At 45.9% G+C, this 23,407-nt stretch overlaps 1 protein-coding gene across 8 annotated transcripts in view; it reads right to left on the bottom strand.

The window, feature by feature from the left end:
• ADGRD1 (adhesion G protein-coupled receptor D1) overlaps positions 1-23,407 on the bottom strand; it is a 116,529-nt gene that overhangs the window by 83,355 nt on the left and 9,767 nt on the right. For all 8 annotated transcript variants that reach the window (XR_010082673.1, XR_010082672.1, XM_063415600.1 and 5 more), the window contains 10 exons: positions 23,256-23,378; positions 22,709-22,888; positions 21,299-21,553; positions 18,177-18,241; positions 17,353-17,505; positions 15,704-15,763; positions 14,785-14,902; positions 13,810-13,920; positions 12,071-12,146; positions 8,724-8,865 (listed from right to left, as the gene is read on the bottom strand). Coding sequence is in view for 6 of the 8 variants with exons in the window: in XM_063415600.1 (XP_063271670.1) it covers positions 8,724-8,865; positions 12,071-12,146; positions 13,810-13,920; positions 14,785-14,902; positions 15,704-15,763; positions 17,353-17,505; positions 18,177-18,241; positions 21,299-21,553; positions 22,709-22,888; positions 23,256-23,378 (1,283 nt within the window). In the remaining 2 variants the exon portion in view is untranslated. The remainder of the gene's footprint in view (positions 1-8,723; positions 8,866-12,070; positions 12,147-13,809; positions 13,921-14,784; positions 14,903-15,703; positions 15,764-17,352; positions 17,506-18,176; positions 18,242-21,298; positions 21,554-22,708; positions 22,889-23,255; positions 23,379-23,407) is intronic.

Consider the following 23,407-nt stretch of genomic DNA (forward strand, 5'->3'; position numbering starts at 1 on the left):
AAGAGCAGCTGGTGACACATCTTTGTCTCCTGCCCAGAACCAGTGCCCTGAGCCCATGTCCTGCACACAGCAGTGTCCGGCACTGAGAGAGGCTGCAGCTCAGACTGAAACCATTCCTTTTGTATGCAGGGCTTGTCATCATTTCCCACCAGTTTGGAAGCTCCAGCCTTGTCAGTGATCCATCAGTGTTTCCAGGACACATTTTTATTTTCAAGGCTCCATAGCTCTCGGCTCAAATGTCACATTTGTGGTATCATCAAAACACATAAAATCTAGTTCAGTCATGCAAGACGGAATATGGGGAAAAATAAAGGACTTTTATAGTATCATTCCCTTTTAACTTTTTTTCTCTATCTTTCTAAATGCATTCCTTAGGCTTAAAAACCTGCACACTACAGAAAATCCAAATTGGGGCAAGTTCTCCTCAGCAACTAATCCAAGCTTCTGTCATCACAAATATAAATCTCCATCTCTCATGTGTGCAGTCTTTGCACCAGGCACGAGCAGCACCTCTGGTTCCTTGGTTACCCCAAGTGCTCCCCCTCAGTAACGCTCGCAGCACGGAGCTTCCCTGCAGTGCTGCCCTGCAGCTGCAGCCCAGGGGACACGCAGGGAGGGCTTAACTGAGCAAATCCAGAGCTTTCTTGCTGCAGGATCTCTTATCAATCAAGACAAATAGGAAAAATTCAGCCAAACCCTCTAAACTGCCAATACTTTGGTGTGGGAGGGTCTCCTGGAGGAAGTGGTGTCTCCTCATGGCTGCTCAGGTAGCCTGGCTGCTGTGCAGACACAGAGAGGTCAGTCACAGAGTCACAGGGGTGCTAAAATAGAAAATCCCTCAAACACAGCCTGGCCCAGGAGCTCGAATGAGGCAGGGTGAGCTCGGTTCAGAGAGAGGGTAGCTGGGAACCCAAACACCCAGGCCTGGCCCTGCACAGCTCCTGAGCTGCCCCTGCAGCCCCCGGGAGCTGCAGTGAGTGACTGCTCCTCCTCTCCCCTCACCCCTCAAAGGTCCGGGAAGAATTCTGCCTGCTCTTCACTGAGACCGAGGGGCAGCAAATACACCTGCAACAGCTTGGCTGAATATTCCCCAGGCTCAGAGGCCAACCAGCTCCTTGTCAGCAATGATGCACTGCAAAGTCAGAGCCAAAAGCTGTGGCCTGAAAGTGAAATTCCTCAATGAATCAAATGAAAATACAAGGAGAAAGACACAGAAGCTTAGATATCACATAATAAGATTATGTTCTACAAGACTTGCACACCAGCAAGTATCAGGATAAAATGTGTGCAGCAGGAAAGTGGGAAGCCTCTCTTTGAGAAGAAGCACTGGAACAGAGTCCTTTTGTTGATTAATTGCCTTTAAACATTTGATCACTATATGTAATCCAGCAAATCTCTGAGTGTTTGAATATCTTTAGTGAAGACAGTCAGGCAATTATGTATAAAACATCAATAAAATAGTAGATACCTAGGAAAAAAGTCACAGCTTCCTTTTTGGAGTCTGCCTTCCAGGAACAGTCTTCTGTAACTACTTAAAATTTGCTGCTCTGCTAAATATTCTTGCCAGTACATTTGTTTTCTGCTGGCTAGTTGATTGTTGCAGGAAGCAAACTCAAAATCTTTTTTTTTTCTGAAGTGGAAGAATATTTATGGTTGTTTTTTTTAGACAATATTTACTGAGTTCTAACTTTCCTCAAGAGAAAGCCAGAAAAGGAGCTTAAATATGTAAATCTAGTTCTGGGATATACAAAATACTCAAATCGAGGGAAGTAAGAAGCTAATCAACAGCCTGCAGACTATGAAGAATCAAAATACACAATAGAGAAATATTCTACATACTGAAGTTATGCTTTTGTTCCCTTGGGTACAGAATTTACCACAATAAAGCACCAAGTCTCTGCAAATTCTTTATAAATTTTTTATGGGAAATACTTCTATCATTCCTCAGGTTTTATGTTCACAGGATATATTTGGGTCTGATGTTTGTGTGGTTCACTGTGAAATACATTATTTAAAGTGACATCACGTACTTCAGGGTGGTGTTTCTTAAAATAAGTGATCAGTTTTAACAACACATTTTGAAGGAGCTTGTTCCCTCCACGCTGCCTTCAGAGGATTTTGTGGGACTTAAATAGTGAACTATCTGCACACCACATCCCAATTTCACCCCCAGCCGGCCACTCCCAGGCTGCTTTTGCATTCCTGTGCATTTTAGCCCCAAAGAGAACTGTACAAAAGAAAATAAGGCAGCAGATCACGTTGGTGGGAAATGCCCAGCAGGGTGGAAGGGCAGGACTGGCCCTGTCCTGGCTGCTCAGCAGAGCCCTGCTCCTGCCCCACGGCTCCAGGAGCCTCCACCTGCACAGGTACAGCCTCACCTGCCTGGGTACAGCCTCACCTGGCCTGGGTACAGCCTCACCTGCACAGGTGCAGCCCTCCCTCCACCTGGCCTGGGTACAGCCTCACCTGCCCGGGTACAGCCTCACCTGCCCGGGTGCAGCCTCACCTGCCCGGGTGCAGCCCCAGCCCCGCCTGGCCCTCTCTCAGCACAGCCCTGCCCAGGAGGTGTCCCCGGGCTGCCCGTGCCAGGCTCTGAGGGGACAGAGCTGCCAGCCTGGGTCACCCTGCAGAGCTGTGTCCCCAGAGGACGCTGCACACTGATCTTCACTGGCAGCTGCTCCCGGAGCAAACACTGCTCCTCTGAAGCACCAGCAGGGCTTGTGCTGGATTTCCTTGTGCTACACCACATTGTTCCCTGGATGGTTTCCTTCCTTGGCCCCCACTCACACTTTGTCTAACTCTTGGCGGATTTTCAATGTAAATGTTTCTGCTCCTCCAAGGAATTTACATAAAGCCCGAGCGCTCTGCCAAGGAGAAACACTGGAGCTGTCACAGCTCCTTGGTGACAGCTCAGGAGGACTCAACCCTGCAGGCAGGACCAAGAAAGGGAACATTTCAACCTCGTCCCCGAAGTGTGCTCTACCATTCATCAAACAACTGCACTGCACCCGTTAAAGCTTCAAAGCTTCCATGTGCCTGCAATAACAGCCCTGCTCTGGTGCATTTTCACTGCAGGGCTCCCCAGCTGTGCAGCAGCCACCTTGGGAAGGTTTTGGCCATTCTGGAAGTGCCGTGGCTGCTCAGGAACCTGGGAATGTCCTGTTAGTCCAAACTGGCACCATTTTATTCCCCCTGTGAGCTCTGCTGCCTGACTCCACGTGAGAACCTGGTCCCTCTAAAGCCTCAGCCCATTACTATGGTGACGTTTTCTCCCTAGTTTGGGCAAGAACAAACAAAAGTGTTTGACCAGAAAATAGATCATGTCAATACAAAGAGTTTCATGTATCAAAATCAACAGAAATCAGGACCTTAACACTGAATAAATCTAGGGGAAAATTTCTGTATGAATCACAAACTCATTACATAGGTGAAACTGAGAAATCAGAGGTTAGAAGAAAAATTTCAACACTGTTCTAGCTTTTTAATTAGTTGGAGTGCAAATTAATAGCATTACATCACAAAGCTGACTTTCTTGATAAAGAAAAAAAATCCACTTCTCAGGGTCTTTAAGTAATACTCATAGAAAATTACCATATGTCTGCCATATGCAAAAATTAAGGAAACTTATTTTTAGGTCAACCTGGAAAAAACACAAAGAAACAAACAAAAAAGATTTCTCCCAAATCTGAAATTCCAAAACTTTTTGAGGGTAGAATTGCCATCCCTAATAACAAATGAGAATCAGTAAGATTTCATCAGTGTAGCTGAATAATTACAAAATCACTCAGGAAAACTAAATTCCCTGGTGTGTCTGGTGCTTTCTCCAAACTTATTCTTCTGCTGGCTGCTCAAGCTGTATTTGATATCAATTATTATAGCAGACAGGAACAAGGAATGAAGAATACAGACAGCACTGGCTCCTGGAGTCCTTGCTATTGAAATTATTTAAAACGTCCTCAGGCAAATAAAAAGTCTACTGTAAAAAATGCTGACAAAGAGCAGCATAACTCACACACAGTTTAATGTGAGCCCATCTAAAGTGCCACAGGATATTTTTTCCTTGCAGCTTTATTAATTAGATCTCTCCTTGAGCAATCAGCTCATGCATTCTGTACCTGAGAGCCAGGCTGGGGAAGGGAAGAGTGGCTGCAGCGTGTGGGTGCCCTGTGAGAGCCTGGAGCAGTTTGTGCCAGCCCAGCTGCCCTCAGGGCACCCTCCAGTGCAGGGACAGGTTTGTGCTTCACACACAACTGCAGCTGTGTTCCTTTCTCATGTGAGCTCAACGGAGTTCCTGCACTCTTTACAGCAAGGAGTTAACTTGTGTAAAAACGTGCCAAACTTTGCATTGATTTTAAAATCATGAGCTTTATTATTATTTTTCTTTTTGCTTAATTGTGGTACATTCTGCAAGAGTCACAGTTTTAATTGCATTTTTGTCAAGTCCTCTCTGTCAAAGTCCAGCCAGTGAAAAATTCTACCTATGCTCTCCAGATGTGGGCAAGATTCATTGTTTTCCCTCAATCAATATATAAATTAGCCAACACTTAACTTGCCATAAAAATTAATTGGCTCCACACTGATTAGTCTCTCTCATGGTAGCACTAATATTTGCGTACAAACGGGAATTGGTTCTTCCCTTATTTTATTTTCTTATCAGTAATGATGTTAAACAAACCTCGGGGTATTGCATGCCCAGGAAAAAGAGAGAGAAAGAATGAGGTCTGGGTGTGTTTGGAAGGCAGCAGTCCCAGTGCCCCATTAAAAGCTCGGTGAGAAGGAGACAAATGAGGAGCGCTTGGCTCTGGGCGAGGCAGGGTCTGTGGAGCTCTGTGTGAGCCTGCACCCAGCACCAGGATGAGTTCCTGAACTCCTGAATTCCCGAATTCCCAAATTCCTGAATTCCCGAATTCCCAAATTCCTGAATTCCTGTGCTGCTTCTGCTCCCGCACAGCCCTGCCTCTGCAGGCTGGGCAAACAACACTGCAGCAGAGGGGACGGAGCAGAAGCTGCCCAGGGAGGAGGATGGTGGAGGGGAGAAGCTGCCAGAGGCTCAGGGACGAGGGGAGGGTCACAGCAGGCTCTGATGGAACTGCACAAAGGGCAGGAGCAGAGGCAGCCCCTCAGAAACCAGGGCAGAAGCAGCTGTTCAACCATCCAGGGCAAGAGTGTGGTAGGAACAATTAACACCTCACAAATCCCCTGGCACTGTGTTTGTTAAAATGGACCAAGGACTGAGATGAAACAAAGCTAAATTAGTCCCGACTTGTAGCATCTTAGCAAAACATGCCTTTTTTCCCAGAATCAAACAATTCTCTAAAGTGGCACTGCCCCAAACTATGTTTGAGGGAAAAGCAGCTGCATTAAGAATTCCCAATTTGCATCTAATCTTCATGTGAGGACTCTCACAGAGGGTGCAGCAGCCAGGAGCTCGTAACTCTCCAAAACTGCAGCTGCACATGTTCCCTTTCTGCAAATAGGAACGAGAAAATAAAGCCCTGGAGAAAACTCGAAGTGGTTGAAACTGGTGTACAACAAGCTTTCTTCCAGATGTGAGGCAATTTTCTCTGGAGTGCCAGTCAGGAGTGAGGGACCCACAGAGCTGTGGCAGCACCCAGGCTGTGCCTGCTGCCCTCTTGTCCCATCACCTTCTTCTCCCTGACACCTCTGTGCCCTCTTTGTACCGAATGCGCCTGCATTTACACCCTGCTGCTGTTCCTACCAGCTCAAAGACGAGAATTTACAGCTACTCTGTCCCCAAGAGCATCAAAATGTAACTTCAGCATGGGCAGAAATCAAGGTTGATGCTACACAGTCTGTGCTATGTATTCATGGCTTTTACAAAATACTGGTGCCGTTTGACACAATTTCTTCCTCTGTTGCCTCTTCTGACTTTTTCCAGAGCACATTGTGTTGCATTTCAGCCTTGACATTCATCTCTTCTAAATTTCTACCCTGTGCTGTAATTTCTTGGATCACAGAAGTGAAATGTTAGTTCTTCTCTAGTTGCTCCTGCTATGAAAAACATCTTGCTAGAAACTGATTTTTTTTTCAGATAATCATTTTACAAAATGTACTGTTGCCTCACTACAAAACATCTGGACAGGTCAAGACTAAGCTGCCTGCAGCCTCCAACCACCATCAGCCTTCACATCCTCCCCCAGGCCCTGGAGGTGTTGGTGGATTTCTGTGAATTTCTGCGATCTGTTTTGCTGAACACAGTGGTTCATCCGAGTTGGTGAAGAGCAGAGCATCACCACTTTTTAAACCTGTCAAAAATTGTCTGTGTGTTCCTGAATAACAACTGATTATTGCAATTTAATTTATTAAATTTTGTCTCTTAAAGGACTTAATTCAGGCAAAATTTTGCTGATGAGAAAGGGAAATTAAATATATTCATTGGTCACAGAGACTGTGCTGCAATTGCAGCCAACACCTCCTGGCACAGCCCAGTCTGCTCTCCCTGGCCCAGGTACCCTGAATTAACAGGGTTCCAGTAACTCTGAGCTCCCCTTCCCATTCTGCCGCCCCTGCCCGGGCTGGGCACGCCTCTGCCCCGGGGCTCTCCACACGAGGAAGCGCTGACACATCCTTTACAGATATTCCCTGTATCCTCCCCTGGGGGATTGGACATTAGTCCTGGTTCGGAACACCTCGTGGTTCAAAACCAGAAATCGCTGACCTGGCCAGCTCCTCAGAGCTATGGGAGAAATGCAGAGTTTCAGAGAAACCCCTGCCTAAGGGGAGGTTTAACTCACCCGGAGTTAAGCCGTGGAATGATAAATGCTCTGTGAGGTTTTGTTTCAAGAGGTGATATTCAGTTCACAGGCACTGTCTTTGTAACTATTTCCTAAAATAGACTTGGTTTATTCCAACTTTCTTTGGGTTTCTGTTGCTCAGTGATTGGCATTTTTCCTACACACATTAGAAGAAGAGGAATTAAGAAGTCAGGCTCAAACTTCCATAAAGAAAAACTATTTGTTTGGACTTGGTATTTTTTACATTTCTTATTATACTTTCCTCTGCTAAACTGAGAACATTATATGGAACAAACAAACAGCTATAAGAATGAAATGGTATCCACTTCAAATGTTTCTCACACTACTGCAGTACTTTAAGGGATAAAATAGGTTTCTGAGCCAGTCTTTATGCTCTTAGTTTAAACATATTATTCAATCACAAACTTAGATAAATAGCTTGACTGTTACTCTTTAAAGCACCTACTTTAACACCATGATCTTGCCAGAATTTCTTTTACATTTTAAATTCTACTTTTATTCCATGAGGAGCCCTACTCAAGCAAAGGAAACCACTTTAGAATGAAGTAATATCTGAAGTATCTGAATATCTGAAGTAAGAAAGGACCTGTGCTGCTGTCAGCTGAAAGCTTCCAGGGATGAGGAGCCATTTCCCAACCTGCTGAAGTAAATTCACTGGTATTTACTTCTGTAAACTTGCTGAAATCATTTCCTTAAGTAAATTTACAGTTGTCTAAACGTATATTGTTCCAAATGATTCCATGGAATTCACTGGAGGCACAGCAGTGCACAAGAGAACAGGTTTGGCCCCGTGTGGGCACACTCAGGCACAGCTGGAATCATCTATTCACCCATTCCCTAGTGTTAAATTCACCATGAATTAAAAGCCAAACGAGCAATTACATTCTGAAAGCTGGAGGTGTCAGAGGCAAGCAGTCCTCCTGTCAAACTCCACGTACACTGTGATTGCACTGCTGATCAGCAGGGCTCTGGGAGAGCAGCCAGCTCTGTTCTAACACAAAGGAAAGCACAGGCTGGTCTGGGTGGATCTGCTCCAGAGGGCACCACCAGCCATGGCACACCACACTCAGGAAAGATGCCTGATAAGTGTAATATTTCTATCTGTATCCCAGAAAAGGGAAAAAAACACAGGTTTGTCTAAGAGCCTCCTAGTAAATCATCAGAACTACAGCATGACAGGGACCTGGGTAAATAGAGCAAAGTGCATTTTGTAAATGATCTATGCAAAATTCACTCTTCACAAGCGCCCACCTCTAAGAGGCCTCTCGGGACATTTAGGAGTCCTCAGTGTGAAAAACTGTCAGCAAAACAGCACTCCTCACTCCTGGGCCTCAGGAATTCTTCCTGCTTGCTGTAGCTTACTCCAGCTTTATCAAAAGCCCAACAGAAAGAAGAAAAGCTGGCTTGAAAACAGCTTTAAAAGAAAAATATGATAAAATATTCAGAAGAACATCTAAGAGATGTATTCCAGGAAATGTTTAAGAATTTAAATCTTTCCTTGCCGTTGCCATTCAAGGCTGTAAGTGGGTCAGAGATGCTGCAATGCCTCCTCTCAGCACCTTGGAGCCCGAACTCTTCTCCATTCCACTGACATCAAACCATCAAAACCCTGCAGTTATCTCAGTGTGGACTGAGATCAAAAAGCAAAAACCACAAGGGAATTCTTGTTACTGAGCACTCCAGTGAGAAAGCAGCACTTCACCCCAGTCTGCTGCACACTGCACAAACACACCCAGAGCACTCAAACAAAGGCCTCGAGCTGCCCTGGTCACTGCACCTTCTCCTCCAGCACCAGCACTGATCAGCCTTTTGCAGTGATGAGAAAGAAGCCTGGGAAATACATAATGGTGTAGCCACAAATGGCAACAGAAATGCTGCTAAAAATGCCACAAAAATCATGAGAGAAATGCAAAGAAAGGCCCAAAGCAGCAGTCCCAGCTCACTTACCAGCCTGTGGGCGAGCTGGATGGTGACGAGAGGAGATCCTGACAGGTTGGAGGACAGCTGGGGCACGGGCTCCACTTTGAGAGAGATGAGAGCACTGCTGGCTGAGATCAGGTAACCTTTGTAGGCAGCAGCTTCAGCAATCCTTGGAAAGATTAATTAATTAATATAAAATATATTAAGAAAGAAGAGAAACAACCGTTTTTTAGTTCACACATAACAACAAAGGAGCACAGGACCTCCTGTTTCCATTCAAGCCAGTGAATTCCTGTAGGGCAGCAAGGTCTGGCCCCAAAGGGTCCTGCAGGACTGGGAGCATCCCCACAGAGCACAGGGAGCAGCTCTGGACCCCTGGAGACTGCGGGCAAAGGCCCTCCTCCACTCTGCTCCTCTTTGCAAAGGTTTACAAGCCTTACTGAAAGCGTTTGAGGAAATCAGAGAGAATCCTCTGAAGGGATCTAAACAATACCCTGAGCAAAGTGAGGAGCAAACTTGCAGGGGGTTTCAGGCAGGCTGATCAAACAGATAAATCGGTGTGTGAGACACACAGACAAAATGCACATAAGCATAGGAATGCATCCAGAAGTGATTTATAGCTTTACCTTGAAAAATAAATGATGGCCAGTTAGATTTGTTAGAGGGAAAGAAAGGTCACAATACAAAGAGCTGGACTTGACTAAACAGCTGATTAGTCCTGGAAATGCGTTTATTCTAGTGGGAAGTTATTTTGCAGTACATAAGAAATCTTATTTTAAGGTAAAACTTATAAGTTTGGCATTTTCACACATTTAGGAGTAACTGAGATCCATTTGGTTTCAGGGCAGAATTTTTTACTCTCAGTCACAAACTGTGCAGGATTAAATGACTGCTGTCATCTGTATCTTGAGCAGGTGGATGGATGGATGGGTTTTACCATGAGAAATTGGAGCCCTGGTGAATTAACCACCAGCCTGGGTTTCCAAACATAGCCCACCACTGGAAAAGGGCCAGTTTGAAAGTAAATGAAAAACCACCTTGGTGACACCCACCACCTGTCTGCAGCGGTTTCTTATTTTTAATTCAGAAAAAAGTAAAAACCCAACTCATATCAGACATTCAAATAACTGTACTCTGCTCCTTGGCAGGGTCACAGAACAGAACCCATTTAGCACAACCCCGTAGTTCTGACCTCAAAAACCCCATCAGTACCAGAGATTACTTCTGCTCCCAGTAACCTGGCTGGGAATGGAACTTGTTCACCTGAAGGCAGAATTTGCTACTCTGATACGACAAATTTAAGTTCAGATAAGGACTCCTGAAGTTAAACTCATTATCCAACAGTTTGAGGTTTCTCCCACACAGATTAAGAGCATGGATGCTTTTTCCACACCCTTTATCTGCTTGTTTTAACTTTAGAGACCTTGGTGAATTTTGAAGTGTGACAAATCCCCATCAGAAGCAGGGAATGGTGTTTCTGCGCCTGCACAAGCCTTTCTTCACCTTGGCCCTGGGTGTCAGGTCCACATGTACACAAACTGTGTGTGAACAGGAGCAGAATGGGCTCAAAACATTGCTGTGTTCATTCTCTTTGGATAAAAAATCAGAAGTTGCTCCCCTTAGAAACTTATATTTATGTAGCCTGAAAATAGAAAATCTGTCTGTACAGCAAAAAGCTCCAAGAGTTTTGGTTTTGGCTTTCCACCACAAAAAAAAAAAGAACAAGGTCAGGTTTCAAATTACAGGTGTTTGTAGAAGGAACACAAAAGAAATCCTTTAAAAGAAACTACTCTGAGAAAAAAAATTATTCTACTGAAAAGTAAGCAAAAAAGTTATAATAATAGAGCACAAAAAAAGAAAAGCAAGCAGAAGAGAAGTGCATACTTATTTTTAAAACATCTTTGAGTACCTGGGGTTTGGTTCCACAGAGGAAAAATTGCTAAGGCAGCATTCCCTGAATTATTACCTTTCTGGATGCTGGTTTGGGCAGACCTGCATCTACAGATTTATAGACACGATCGTGTAGTGCATCACACACTGCAGACATTTCAAGCAGCTTGAATTAATTACAAAAATCCAGGAAACATTTCCTCTCCCGCGTCTTTGTGTTCCTCGTTAACACTGTGACAGGGCAGACCCTTCATTCTCAAAATGAGTGCTGAAGACAAAACACAGCTCAGGGGAACTGGAATGGATCTGCAGGTTGTCCTGCCCCACAGATTTCAGGGGATGCACTCAAAGACTGCATCTCTGTTTCATCTGCTGTCCCAGAGCCCCAGGATCTGTGACAGTGCATTAGAATACAGAGCTTTGATATGCAGCATCTTTAATCTGGTTGTGTTTGCTGAACTTTGACCCAAGTCAGGGTCATTTTAATTCTCTTTCTCCCTTTGAAAAATTGAGATTACATCTTATTACCTTAATGAATTGCATTCAACCTCCTCTTTGAAAAACATAGGCTCCCATTAGTTACTGCCTCGGTTTCTTCCCGTAAGTACAAAATACTGCACAGTGATGGCACAGCTCCCTCACAGCCCCTGCTGAGCATCCATTTCTTGAGGGAGCAGGGCAAACAAGAGCACAGCTTGGTATTGATTCAGAAATGCCATTTACCATTCACTGTGTGACTGTGGTGTGATCAATCTGGATCAGCCAAGCAGGGGCTCCTGGCCCTGAGGAGTGCCCAGGGAGGCCACCCCTGGCTGAGCTGAGCTCCTCTCCTGCTGCCAGCAGCAACCCAGCCAAAGGTCTGGCAGCACAAACTGATCCACACACCCCAGAGAAAATCAAAGGGAAACACGGCCCTGCACTTGCTCACAAGGACCGGGCCGTGGTTTGCATGAGCGGCCTTGCAGAAATCCCCGGGGAGATGAACTGCAGAGGGTTATACAGCTCTGCATTTACTGATCTGCTAATGATTCCACTGATGTAGTACATAAAGCAAAAGGTCTTTAAAGAATTGCCTGGTCTCCTGTTATAAAATTACCTTATGGGTTTCTAGGATTAAGATTCAGATTTTGTCTAAAGAGGGATGTTATGTTTTCTTACTTGTTTTATTTAAGTGCAAGCTTTATCTTCATATGTGCTAGGAGAAAAAATGCAATTCCCTTTTATGAGACAGATTAAATTATGAAATTCTAGTACCAGATCTGATAAATGGAAGGAGAAGACAAAGAAAGACAAACATGTCGCTATGGGAATCTATGTTATTGCAACCTAAAATAAAACACGTAATGTAAACTTTAATCTCTCTCTAGTTACTGACCACACGCCCTCAGCACTGCAGAAGCAGGGTTATAATTTGTTTACAGCTGATAAAGACATGGCTGTGTAAAGGTGTATCAGCACGGCCATAAACAGGCTCAGGTACTTACTTGGTGTCCATGGGGTTGATGTTATGGAAGAAATAATGCATGTTGTGGTACAGCAGGCCCACGATGGTGATCCAGGCTGTGGAGAGGAACAGGGGTTACTCCTCAGAGTCCCAAGCACAGAACTCTGCCAGGGCTGGAGCTCTGTGGTCATTGGGAGCCCTGACTTCACAGACCTCCACATCTTTGCTTTGGCAGAGTTCTGATTGTTAAGTGAAAAGGTGTGAACGTATTGTACAGCACAGACACCAAAAGTACAGTAGGAGGATGCCTGCACTGCACACTGCACCCCCAAAATGAGCTGTTAAAGCCATCAATTGTCCATTATAACACACCCCCCCAGCAGCAGAAGGGGTGGCAGGACACTGCAATGCCCCCCTGGGAGCCACCAGGGTCTCCAGGCCACCACCTCCACCGACTGGCAGCTGATGAAACTCCAGCCAGGCACTCAGTCCCAATGTTCTGTTTGCTGCCCACATTCCAGGGAATTTTGGGCTCTCCAGCATCTGAGTGAAGAGACAGATGTGTTTTTTCTCAGAGTGAGCCACAAAGATGTCTTTTACTATCCCTTTTGTTGGGTTCCAAGTATTTGTAGTGTCAGCTGTTTAAGGTGAAGTAACAGATTTTTTAGGTTAGCTCATCTGGACAGTGTAGAAGTGTGGCCTGAAGGCTGAAATTGCTCAGAAATGAGCTTTAGCTGGAAAAGGGTAAAACATTGAATGCCCTGGATCATTTCAGGATACAAAGCACGACAATGTTCTGGAAAATCAAAGAAAATCTGCACAGTGAGGAACTGTGTAAGTGGGAAAGGAAAAAACTCCTCTCACATGCTATTTTTGGCATTACAAGTTGGTTTGCAATTATAGTTATTCAAACCTGGGAGGACTTGCAGTCTCCAGCCAGAGCTCCTGCCAGTGCAAAGAAACAAAGCTGTCACCACAAATCAGGCAGACAGTTCAGTAATTATCAGAGAATTTCTCACTGCAGGTTATTTTCAGCTAACTTTGCACTTCACAAAGAGGGCCCGACCATCCCTCTGCAGAAAGGCAGAGTAAATTCTGTGGGTTGGAATCAAGGGCACACAAGGCAGATTTTCAGAGATTTGAGGATGGAGGTAGATGCTTTTGTAAATGGGTTCCCTCAGTCTCAGAGTTAACATAGATAATTAACTTCAAACATCATTATTTTAGAGTCTTGACTAAAGGTGCAGAATTTAGCCATGCTTCTTTTCAAGATTTTTTAAATTTTTGCATAGGTATGGATTTCTGAGTTCTGCCTTTTTGCCAGGACTGTAGTCTATGTTCATTCTGTTCTTGTAGCTGCTATTGCTTAAATTTGTCACTTTATAGTTTAATTTTATATAAAAGACCAGTTTTGCATGAAGGGATAGATAATACCTGATCTGACATCCTAGATTTTCTTAAAGATAACCAGATATTTAAATATATATATATATAAAGTTATGGCTTCTCTGATGTAAAAATGCGTCAGGATTAAATGGCTTCGGTCTCTGTTGCTCAGATTTATTATTCAATATTAATTCAACGAATGTGAAAACTCCAGCACATTAATTGCTCATTAGTATGACAGGACTACTGCTGCTTCCTCAGGCTGAGTGCAAACCACAGGGATCAAATCAGTTACTCAGAAAAATAAAGTGAACCAAAACCTGTTCTAAAGCAAAATCATTTTTGGATACCCTGTGCACACGAGTCCACTTCTCTCCTTAATCTTTTCCTTACCTTTTCCATGGAAGGCTTCACTGGGAATGGAAATATAGCTCTGCCCTCGAGATGGAAATCGATAGTGGGACACGTTCAGGCTCTGAGGATGCATTTTGAGCACAGCGTAATCTGTGTGATAACCCAAACAAAAACATCAGCAAATCAACAGCCTCTGCACCTCCCTGGCTGTTGAACCAGACTTCCCTAAGAGCTATTGCACCTCTTGTATTTAAAGCCCAGATGTTTGCAGACAATATGGTAAATCCCCCACGTCCAAAACTGCCTTTTAGCTCTGACTCCTTCTGGCAGAGCAGGTGGTTTGTGCAGTTATTACAGCATGGATCACCTCCCCAGGCCCAGAGACAGCTTCCCAGGGCAGGAGCAGCTCAGCAGCACTCTTGCACTGGCATTTGCAGGCATTATTTCAGTCCTGCACGTGAGAATCCCAGTGTGCAAGAGATCCAGGCAGTGATGGATGGTTCTGGGGACTGCTCAGGTTATTCAGCCCTCAAAGGGGTCTCAGCAAGGCAAAGCAGGCAGCCAGAACAGATAAAACACCTTTGATACCTGTAGCATCCAAAGATGCAGATGAAATCAGGGTCTGATCTAAAGATGCTAACCAGCAGTAAAATAAAATTCTCCAAAAGGTCAAAACTATTCCTATTATTTTCAGTCTCTTGCAAAACTCTTGTAAAGATATTTTGTAGCACCCAAACCTCCACGGGCTGCATATGAGCTGTAGGCCCTTTATTAGCACAGCATTACTCAATCCTTCACACACAGCAGTTATTCTGCATTCCTCCCCAGATAACCTCAGGGAAGCTCAAGCACCGCCAGAGCCGTCACCTCCAGCCTGACTGCAGGGACATCTTCCTGCAAGTAAAACTGGGGTTGCATCCCCAGGGGGAAAGGCCGGGGTTTGCTTTCCTCTGCTGGCAGGGGAGAGGTGCAGGCCCAGCAGGGTTGGCAGGGAGCAGCTCTGCCCAGCCCCACCTGCCACGGACGAGGAGCCCTCGAGGGTCAGCGGCGGCGAGTCCCCGTCCAGGTTGAGGGCCAGGTGAGCCATGACGGTGTCGATGGTGAGCACGAGGCTGCCGAACACGGCCGGGCTCTGCGGGACACACAGGGCTGTCAGCAGGGACCGGCTCTGCTGGGCTGCACCCGCCCCGAAACCCCTGCCCAGGCCAGGGGATAAAACCCTTCTGCAGCTGGTGCCACCCCAAACGCTGTGTGTTACACAACAGCTCCAAACCACCGCTGCCCCCATCAGCATCTGACTGCAGCATCCTGTACCCAGTTACACGCAGGAGTCAGCAGGGTGAGGCCAACAACTGTGCACGAGTTTTTGGACAATATATAAAGATTGGTACCAGATCTTTCTTGGAACGCAAGCTGAGACACTACAGCTTGGCCTTTCTGTCATCTTTGTTCAAATGCTCCTCAGTATAAATGCTACTTTAACCCTCCAGGTTGAAACTTGATCCATAAAATCTCAGAGTTGATGCATGTTTCAGTGAAAAGGAAATCTATTTTATCTGAAATCCATTTACACCAGACACGATCAAGGATTTGCTAAGATTAAGCTAAGAACTTAAATCAATTAGACATCCTTTTGTCTTATGAGCATTCTAGGCTTCATTGCCTAAAATGAAGACCCCCCTGTGCTTTAGCTTCTCCTTCTCTCAGTTTAAGAGCTCTCTCTTCTGAAATCTGTGCTTTCTTAAGATTCAAGCAAAAACTCAGGAAATTTCTGGATTCACTCTGCAGGTATTTCATCAATGACAGATGATGAAATAAGTCATAGTGCCAAAAAGCCCCAGAAAACAAAATAATAGTGACAAGCAGTGCTGTTGTCATCCATGTAAATTTATGCAACTGAAGGAAATCACAAATCTAAGCCCACTTGTCTTACCTCTGGTCCATCAATCCAGTTGGACAGTAGCATAAAGTCTTCAATAGCTTTTAAAAATGCCTAAAAGACAAATAAAACCTGATTATTTATTAATCACCTACACCTCCTGGTGAGGATCCAGGGCAGATCCCTGCTGGGATTGTTGTCAGGTTTATGTTAAGATGACAAGCCCATTTCCATTCCAGTCACAGATCCATCTCTCTGCCAGCACCCTCACCCCGTTCTGTGTGGTGACTTCTCAGGGTAAGTTATTTTATTGGAAGCCCCACCACCCCAAGGTGCAGACATTACAGCTGAGCTAACACTGGGACTCAGACCAAAGTGAACTTATTCTCCTGCTTTATCTAAACTCCTTTGACATCTGTAGAATCACCGAGGGGAGTGGGTGGGAAGGGACCTTAAAAACCATCTCGTTCCAGCCCCTTTTCTGTGGGCAGGGACACCTTCCAGTGTCCCAGGCTGTCCTGTCCAGCCTGGCCCTGGGCACTGCCAGGGTGGCTCAGCACCGTCCCAGGGCCCAGCAAAACCCAGCACCAGCCCTGGGGAGCCCTGCGGAAGTGCTGGGAGAAAGGGGAGCACAGGAAATCAAAGGGGAGCACAGAAATCCTGCTGATGTGCACACACACAGGGAGAAAGGGGAGCACAGAAATCCTGCTGATGTGCACACACACAGGGAGAAAGGGGAGCACAGAAAATTGCACTGAAAATTAAAAAAAAAACCAACTATGTTTCCAGCTTAAACTTATCTGTTAAAAAGCCTTCAGAGAACAAATGTAGTGAAGTTCCACTTTGAAATGTGGAAGACACCACATAACAACCAAGTCAGATTTGTCAGAAGCAATTCATTATAAACGTGGGTCAGTAATCAGAAAGTTTATTGCATATCACTTAAATCAAATTTCCTTGTGCTGTGAGGCGTATGACAATCAGGCAGAGATAGCTTTACAGAAAATCACACGCGTGCTCAGTGCCTGTCTGTCAGAGAATTAGCTGCAGACAATACAAAGCCTCACCATCAATCAGGCAAATGACAGAGTCGGTGCTATGATCAGGACTCTCTTGTATTTACGTCCCAAAATAGCTCTGCTAGAGATAATCATGTCCCACATTTCTGTGTGCAAATCACTGTCATGGCACACAAAGCAGCAGCAGACAGCAGCAATGAGCCCCCAAACAGCAGCTGGAATTATGTGGGAAGCAGGGACGGTCTGGCAGGATGCTGTTCCATTTGCAATGTAGAGCCCACACAAATTTTTCAGGAAAACAAAGGAAACAACGTATTAAAGCTTTTTAGAAGGGCTTTCGCTACATATTAAACTGTGATCCGTGAAATCCAAGCTTTAGAGTTTGCAAATACTAAGCTTTTAACACAGTCTCTCAATTGCTGTTCCTGTCGTTTTCAGAAGGTTTATTTGTATTTTTTGTCTGAGTGAAGCGCCCTTGTCACTCTGGAATTACCCTCAGGCTTAGGGGAACAATCAGCAGCGAGGCCAGAGCTGATTACTGCAATAATGGCTTCGCAGCCCGCTGAAATCAGGGAATTAGATGCCCAGCACTTTCCAGCAGGCTAACTTTATGTTATCGGGACACAGCAAAAGCTCTCAGAGCTGCCCGGGGTGTTGCAGGCTGTGCAGGAAGGCCGCGCTCACCTGGGCCAGGCTCAGGGCCGTGTGCTCGGACACGGCTTGGTGCGGCAGGCTGGAGGACACGTTCTGCAGGCGCCCCAGCGCCGAGCTCGGGCTCCGGGAGCTGCCCCTGTCCTGGCTCAGCGCCGAGATGATGGGCTGGTAGGCGTTGGGGAGCTGCAGCAGAGACACAGCCAGCACTGAACGTCCAAATTATCCCAAATTACCCCAAACTACCCCAAATGATCCCAAACTATCCATACAGCCAGTGGGGAGAAGGGAGGAGAGGGAGGAGAGGGAGGAGAGGGAGGAGAGGGAGGAGAGGGAGGAGAGGGAGGAGAGGGAGGAGAGGGAGGAGAGGGAGGAGAGGGAGGAGAGGGAGGAGAGGGAGGAGAGGGAGGAGAGGGAGGAGAGGGAGGAGAGGGAGGAGAGGGAGGAGAGGGAGGAGAGGGAGGAGAGGGAGGAGAGGGAGGAGAGGGAGGAGAGGGAGGAGAGGGAGGAGAGGGAGGAGAGGGAGGAGAGGGAGGAGAGGGAGGAGAGGGAGGAGAGGGAGGAGAGGGAGGAGATTCTAACCTCCTGTATTTTCAAAGTTAATAGCAATCCTTCAGAAGTTGTTACTTTTTTTTTCCTTTTTAAATATAGTAACTATTTTATTTAACAATGAATTTTCTTTGTGCTCTCATCTTCCCATAGGGGCTGAAACTTCTGCCTATGCATATCCAAAAGCATTAAAATTGAGGTACGAAAATAAATACCATTACAGAAAATTAGGCAGGGAGGAGGGTCTGTAACTACATGATTTATGCACATTCTGCCATTGTGGAAAAGAGTTCTGAACACTGTCCTACCACGGGGTTTGCAGTGGTTGTCATCAGAGACCATGGAAGTGTTGAAGAAAGCAGAACTTGCACACCTGGAGAAATACAAACACAAATGAGAGTGTTAACAAATACAAATTTTTTATATCAGATACATAATTTTATATATATTCCCACCTCAGGCTGAATCAGTTCTAACTGAAAGCAACAGATTTGCTGTTCTGTGGATTTTATTTATTTGCAATACTGTAGCAACACAGCCTTATTCTGACTGATTAAAAAATATATACCTGGCATCCCTTTACATTTGAATTCCTAAGCCCCTAGAAAACACACATCTGGCTCCACTTTCAATTGAAATAAAATACATTTATTCTTCACAGCATTCTGATAGTTCTACATGACACTGAAAAACCTGTGAACTAGGAGTTTAGGAAAGTAAACTATCAACACAACAATTAATGCCATGAAAATTGCAGCAAACTCACAGAAGCTCACGGCATGAACATCTCAAGGTATAAATTAAGGAGTTTGCTATGCAGCCTCCTAAAAATCAGCAGGGATTAGAGGTGGGATGCAGGCAAAATTCTGTACAACTCCTAAAAAATTGACCTTCAGCAGAACTGGAGGGCCCAGCACTTTCAGCAGGGTTTCAGAAGGGAGCTCCAAACGTTTCTGTCCAGCAATCAGAGATCTGGAGCCCCAGGGAGACCTTCCCAAAGCGCAGTCCCGAGGGAAGGAGGGGAGCTGGAGCCCTGAACAGGACTGGTTCAGTGGGAAGGGTCTGGCATGGGGAGATGGGACCTGGAGGGGTCCGAGGGGCAGTGCTGAGGGCTCACAAGCACTCAGGGGCCTAGAAAGAGCTCTCTCTGTATTTATTTAATACTTCCCTGGCAGTGGAACAGGACACACATATTGGTGAGCTGGGACAGTTTGAAAATCTGCTGCTCTTGGGTTTAGCAGCAGAACATTCTTCTGGAGCTGCATTAATCAGGGTGTGATTAATGGCAGCTTTGAGCTGGACAGTGTTTTAGTAACCCTCGATTGTTGTCAAAGATGCAACAGCCAAATACAAAAGCATTTTTTCCACCATGACCAGAGCATTATAAACTTTTTAAAGATTTTAGAGTTATTTCCTGTATCAAATGACTACCAAATGAATACTCCTCCCGATCAGAAGTTTTGACAACTGTCAAAGGAAACATATTTTAAAATGAAAAAAACTTAAGCGGAATTCCTACATTTTTTTGTGGCAAATCAGAGAGATAACTTCATTAAATACCCACAGGAGGAGGTTTTTCTTTTTCAGTAACTCCAATTCTACATGAACTAGCTTACACTTTCATTTTTTTATAAAATACATTTTGTACATACTTGATTGGTGTAATCAAACCTGGGGGGTCACAAACACAGACATTCTCATTCCCAGGCACACATCAGAAATTCTGTGATAAGATGGTTCCCAGGGGTTCAAAGGCACCACAGGTATGGCTGTAATTGCTTTAGCTCTTGGGAAACTTGTAAAAATAAATGAAAGTAAAAACTCCCAGAGAAGCAGAATGTTCTAGGTGCCCCATGGCTTCACTCCCAGGATGGATGTTTTCTGATTGCTACTCACACTTAACAGCAATAATCCTTCTTGTAATGAAAAATTTATTTGCACATCAATCGAGGCACTGACAGGGTTTGCTGGCCCGGGCTCTTTGTTTTACTCCTGATTCTTTGCATTTTCTATTACATTTCAGCCAAAATTTCTTTTTGGTTCACAAGCAAAGGTGAGTCAATGTTATTATCAGTTCAGGTAAGGAAAAAAGACTGCACATCCAAGGACAGCTGAGTATTTCAGTGACATTCACCCGACTTCTGCCTGTAAAGGTTATGTTCAGCAGCAAGGTGTCAGGCCCTTGAGCCTCTAAGGGAAACTTCTAGGGCTTTGCCCTGGGGGAATCTACCACTGGCTTCAGGAATGCCTCACAGCTTAGGGTGAGCAGAGAGGCTTCCTCCAGGGTGACTGCAGCCCTGTGTTCATTACCTCAGTTTTGCTCTTGCCCGTGGTTCTTGCCCTGTTGTTCATATATGTCCTTAGCTCGAGAAGGTTTCTCCTTTCCCTGTTTCCCCACTGGCTGTGGTATCTCTGATGGTCTGTCCCCATGTCCCCTGTGGCTCACTGCCCTTTGCCCTGCCCTCATGCTGCCCCTGTGTTCAGACCAGAGGCTCCTGACCCCAAACTTAGCCCTGGACATTCCTTTGATCTGGATCTTTCTGTCCCTGGAACCTTCAGTGTGAATCTGCCAAATGAGCCTCGCTGGGACTCCCACAGGAGCCCCTTGCTGCCTGTCCCGGCTGGGCCAGCCGTGGGGTGTTGCACACTGAGTGTTTGTAAGGCAGCCCCTCAGCAGCTGGGCCCCCGGTGTCTCCACAGCCCCTCACTCACCCCTCACTGCACCTCTGTGTAAAACACACACAGGCCCTGCACACTGAGCGTTTCTGAGGCAGCCCCACTCACCGACGGCAGCCCTGAAGTACAGCTGCACCTCTGTGTAAAACACACACAGGCCCTCACACTGAGCGTTTCTGAGGCAGCCCCCCAATGCTGTGGCAGCCCCTCACTCACTGATGGCAGCCCTGAAGTACAGCTGCACCTCTGTGTAAAACACACACAGGCCCTGCACACTGTGCATTTCTGAGGCAGCCCCTCAGCAGCTGGGGCTCCCCAACACTGTGGTAGCCCCACACTCACCGACGGCAGCCCTGAAGTACAGCTGCACCTCTGTGTAAAACACACACAGGCCCTGCACACTGTGCATTTCTGAGGCAGCCCCTCACTCACCGATGGCAGCCCTGAAGTACAGCTGCACCTCTGTAAAACACACACAAGCCCTGCATACTGAGCGTTTCTGAGGCAGCCCCTCACTCACCGACGGCAGCCCTGAAGTACAGCTGCACCTCTGTAAAACACACACAGGCCCTGCACACTGAGCGTTTCTGTGGCAGCCCCCCAATGCTGTGGCAGCCCCTCACTCACCGATGGCAGCCCTGAAGTACAGCTGCACCTCACAGGCACTCAGGGCCCGGTCCCAGTGTGTGTAAATCAAACCCAACAAACAAACCCAATCCTGCACACTGAGCGTTTCTGAGGCAGCCCCACTCACCGATGGCAGCCCTGAAGTAGAGCTGCACCTCGTGGGCGCTCAGGGCCCGCTCCCAGATGACGAACTCGTCGAAGGCCCCGCTGACGGCGCGCCGGGCAGCGCCGCCCTCGCTCCCCGTCAGCAGCCCGGCCCCGCCGTCGCCGTAGTCGTAGAAAACGCTGCCGTCGGGGTCGGCGCTGCTCAGGGTGCCGTTCACGTAGACCTTCAGCCCTTCCCGCCACTTCCAGGTGAAGAGGACGTGAGTCCAGTGGGGACCTGCAAGGCGGAGCAGTCACAGCAGGGCCCGGGAGGCCGCACCGCTCGGAGCTTCCCTGAGGGACGGGGTTCTGTGGCTCGGGGCACTGCCACGGCGCTCCTCGGGAAGGCTAAAGGGGAATTATGGAATGCTGACGCTGTGCCCGTTCATCCTCACCCTCTGGGGAAGCCCATGCCTTGGCAGGATGCCCGCCAGCTTTGTCTGAACCTGGGCTCCCTGCAGCTCCATAATTCCACCTGCTGAGTGCTACTGGCCAAGATTCCAGGTCTCTTCACTACTGCCTCAAAACTTAGCTCAGCAAAGACTGACAGAGCTGGAGAACAAGCAAATAAACTACTCAAAAGGTCTCACAGTTTCCTTGTTATGCTTGAGAGGCAGAAAACACAATATCAATTTTCACTTGGATTGGATAATCCAGAAATGTGTGAGTTATTCTTGCCATTTGCAGCTTTTCTCTTAAAATAAGATTTCCAAAGTTATTCATTAATGTTTAGGAAACTGCTACCATGAGTCCTATTTTAACAATGTATAGGTAGTCAAATTAGGGCTAGAAAACATTTATCGAATGCCATTAGCATTACTAAAAGACCAGAATTTGTTCCAGTCAGTGGATATTACTGCTCCCCAGCAATACACGGTTTAGATAGAAGCAGTGAGATATGTGATACACCAAAATGTTTATTAATGCTATGGCTTGGCATAGAAAGCCTGACACTCAACAGAAAGCAGAATCATGGAAGCACCAAACAGCAGCTGGAGAGTTACCAAATAAAGCCTGAATTCAGCAGGCAGTGGAGAGCAGCTCACCAGCCTGGGGATATACTGGGAGATGTCAGGGATTAATCTGAATTCTTTGCTCATGTTTCCATCCAAACATGCATGAACCCATGGAAGTCAATAAGGACTCCACTCCAGACACAACTGGGAGCTGGATCCAAGGCCTGTTAGTGAATGGCAAATGTTCTATAATACATCACTGCTTTTCAGTTTGCATTTGATCTCTCCCTCCCCACACCAAGGGAATTCTTAAGCACAGAGGTCTGTAGCTATTTTTATATACCCACTTCTCTTTCCTGAAGTTGTGCTCTTCTCACTACCTCTGGCTGCAAGAATAAAGCAAAATAACAAAGAAATTGGTTTGTTTTAAACTTTACCTGGTGGACTAAAGCTTGCTTTCCACTTCATCATTGCATTCCCACGGGTGTAAAACTCCACAGAGCCTTCACCTTCGTTTGAGCAGATTTTGAAACCACTGGAAATTACTCTTCCACCAGAGGCAGGGAGAAGCTTGGCCTGTTGGTCTTGAGTCTTCCAGAAAAAGGAAAATGTTACTCCTGAGGAGAGCAAGGGAGAGGAAACTCAAATGAAAAAACCGAGTGCAATCAAAAATTTCCAATGTGGAGAATACAGACAGCGGGAAGGCTTTTGAGGAGAGATCATCTGCTGGCTTAAACCAAGACAGTATTTTTAAAACCAACAATGCTCCAGCAGTTTGAACCAAATAAACAATCCTTCCCTTCATTTTGCATCCCATTTGCAGTTAGAAAAGACTAAATTTTCAGCAATCAAATTGTTTTAAAAGTCAATAAAATGCCAAGCCTGATTTTTAGATTTCATTCCAGGGAGGAAAGAAACAATGATTATTGAATAACATAATTTGGCAGCCAAAGAAAAGTCAATCACAATTAATGAATTTCTCACCTTCAGGCCCACAAGCCTCTGGATTACTAATGCAAGAATTCCGATAGCTTCCAAAGAAGAGGAAGGTGACTCCTTTCTTCTCAGTGACGTAAATTCCCTTGTTCACCATCCCTTCTACAATATCTAAAGCAAAAGCAAAATCCAGTTTAACA

This window comes from Prinia subflava, chromosome 19 (assembly GCF_021018805.1).
Source record: "Prinia subflava isolate CZ2003 ecotype Zambia chromosome 19, Cam_Psub_1.2, whole genome shotgun sequence".
In the NCBI taxonomy this organism is placed as follows: domain Eukaryota; kingdom Metazoa; phylum Chordata; class Aves; order Passeriformes; family Cisticolidae; genus Prinia; species Prinia subflava.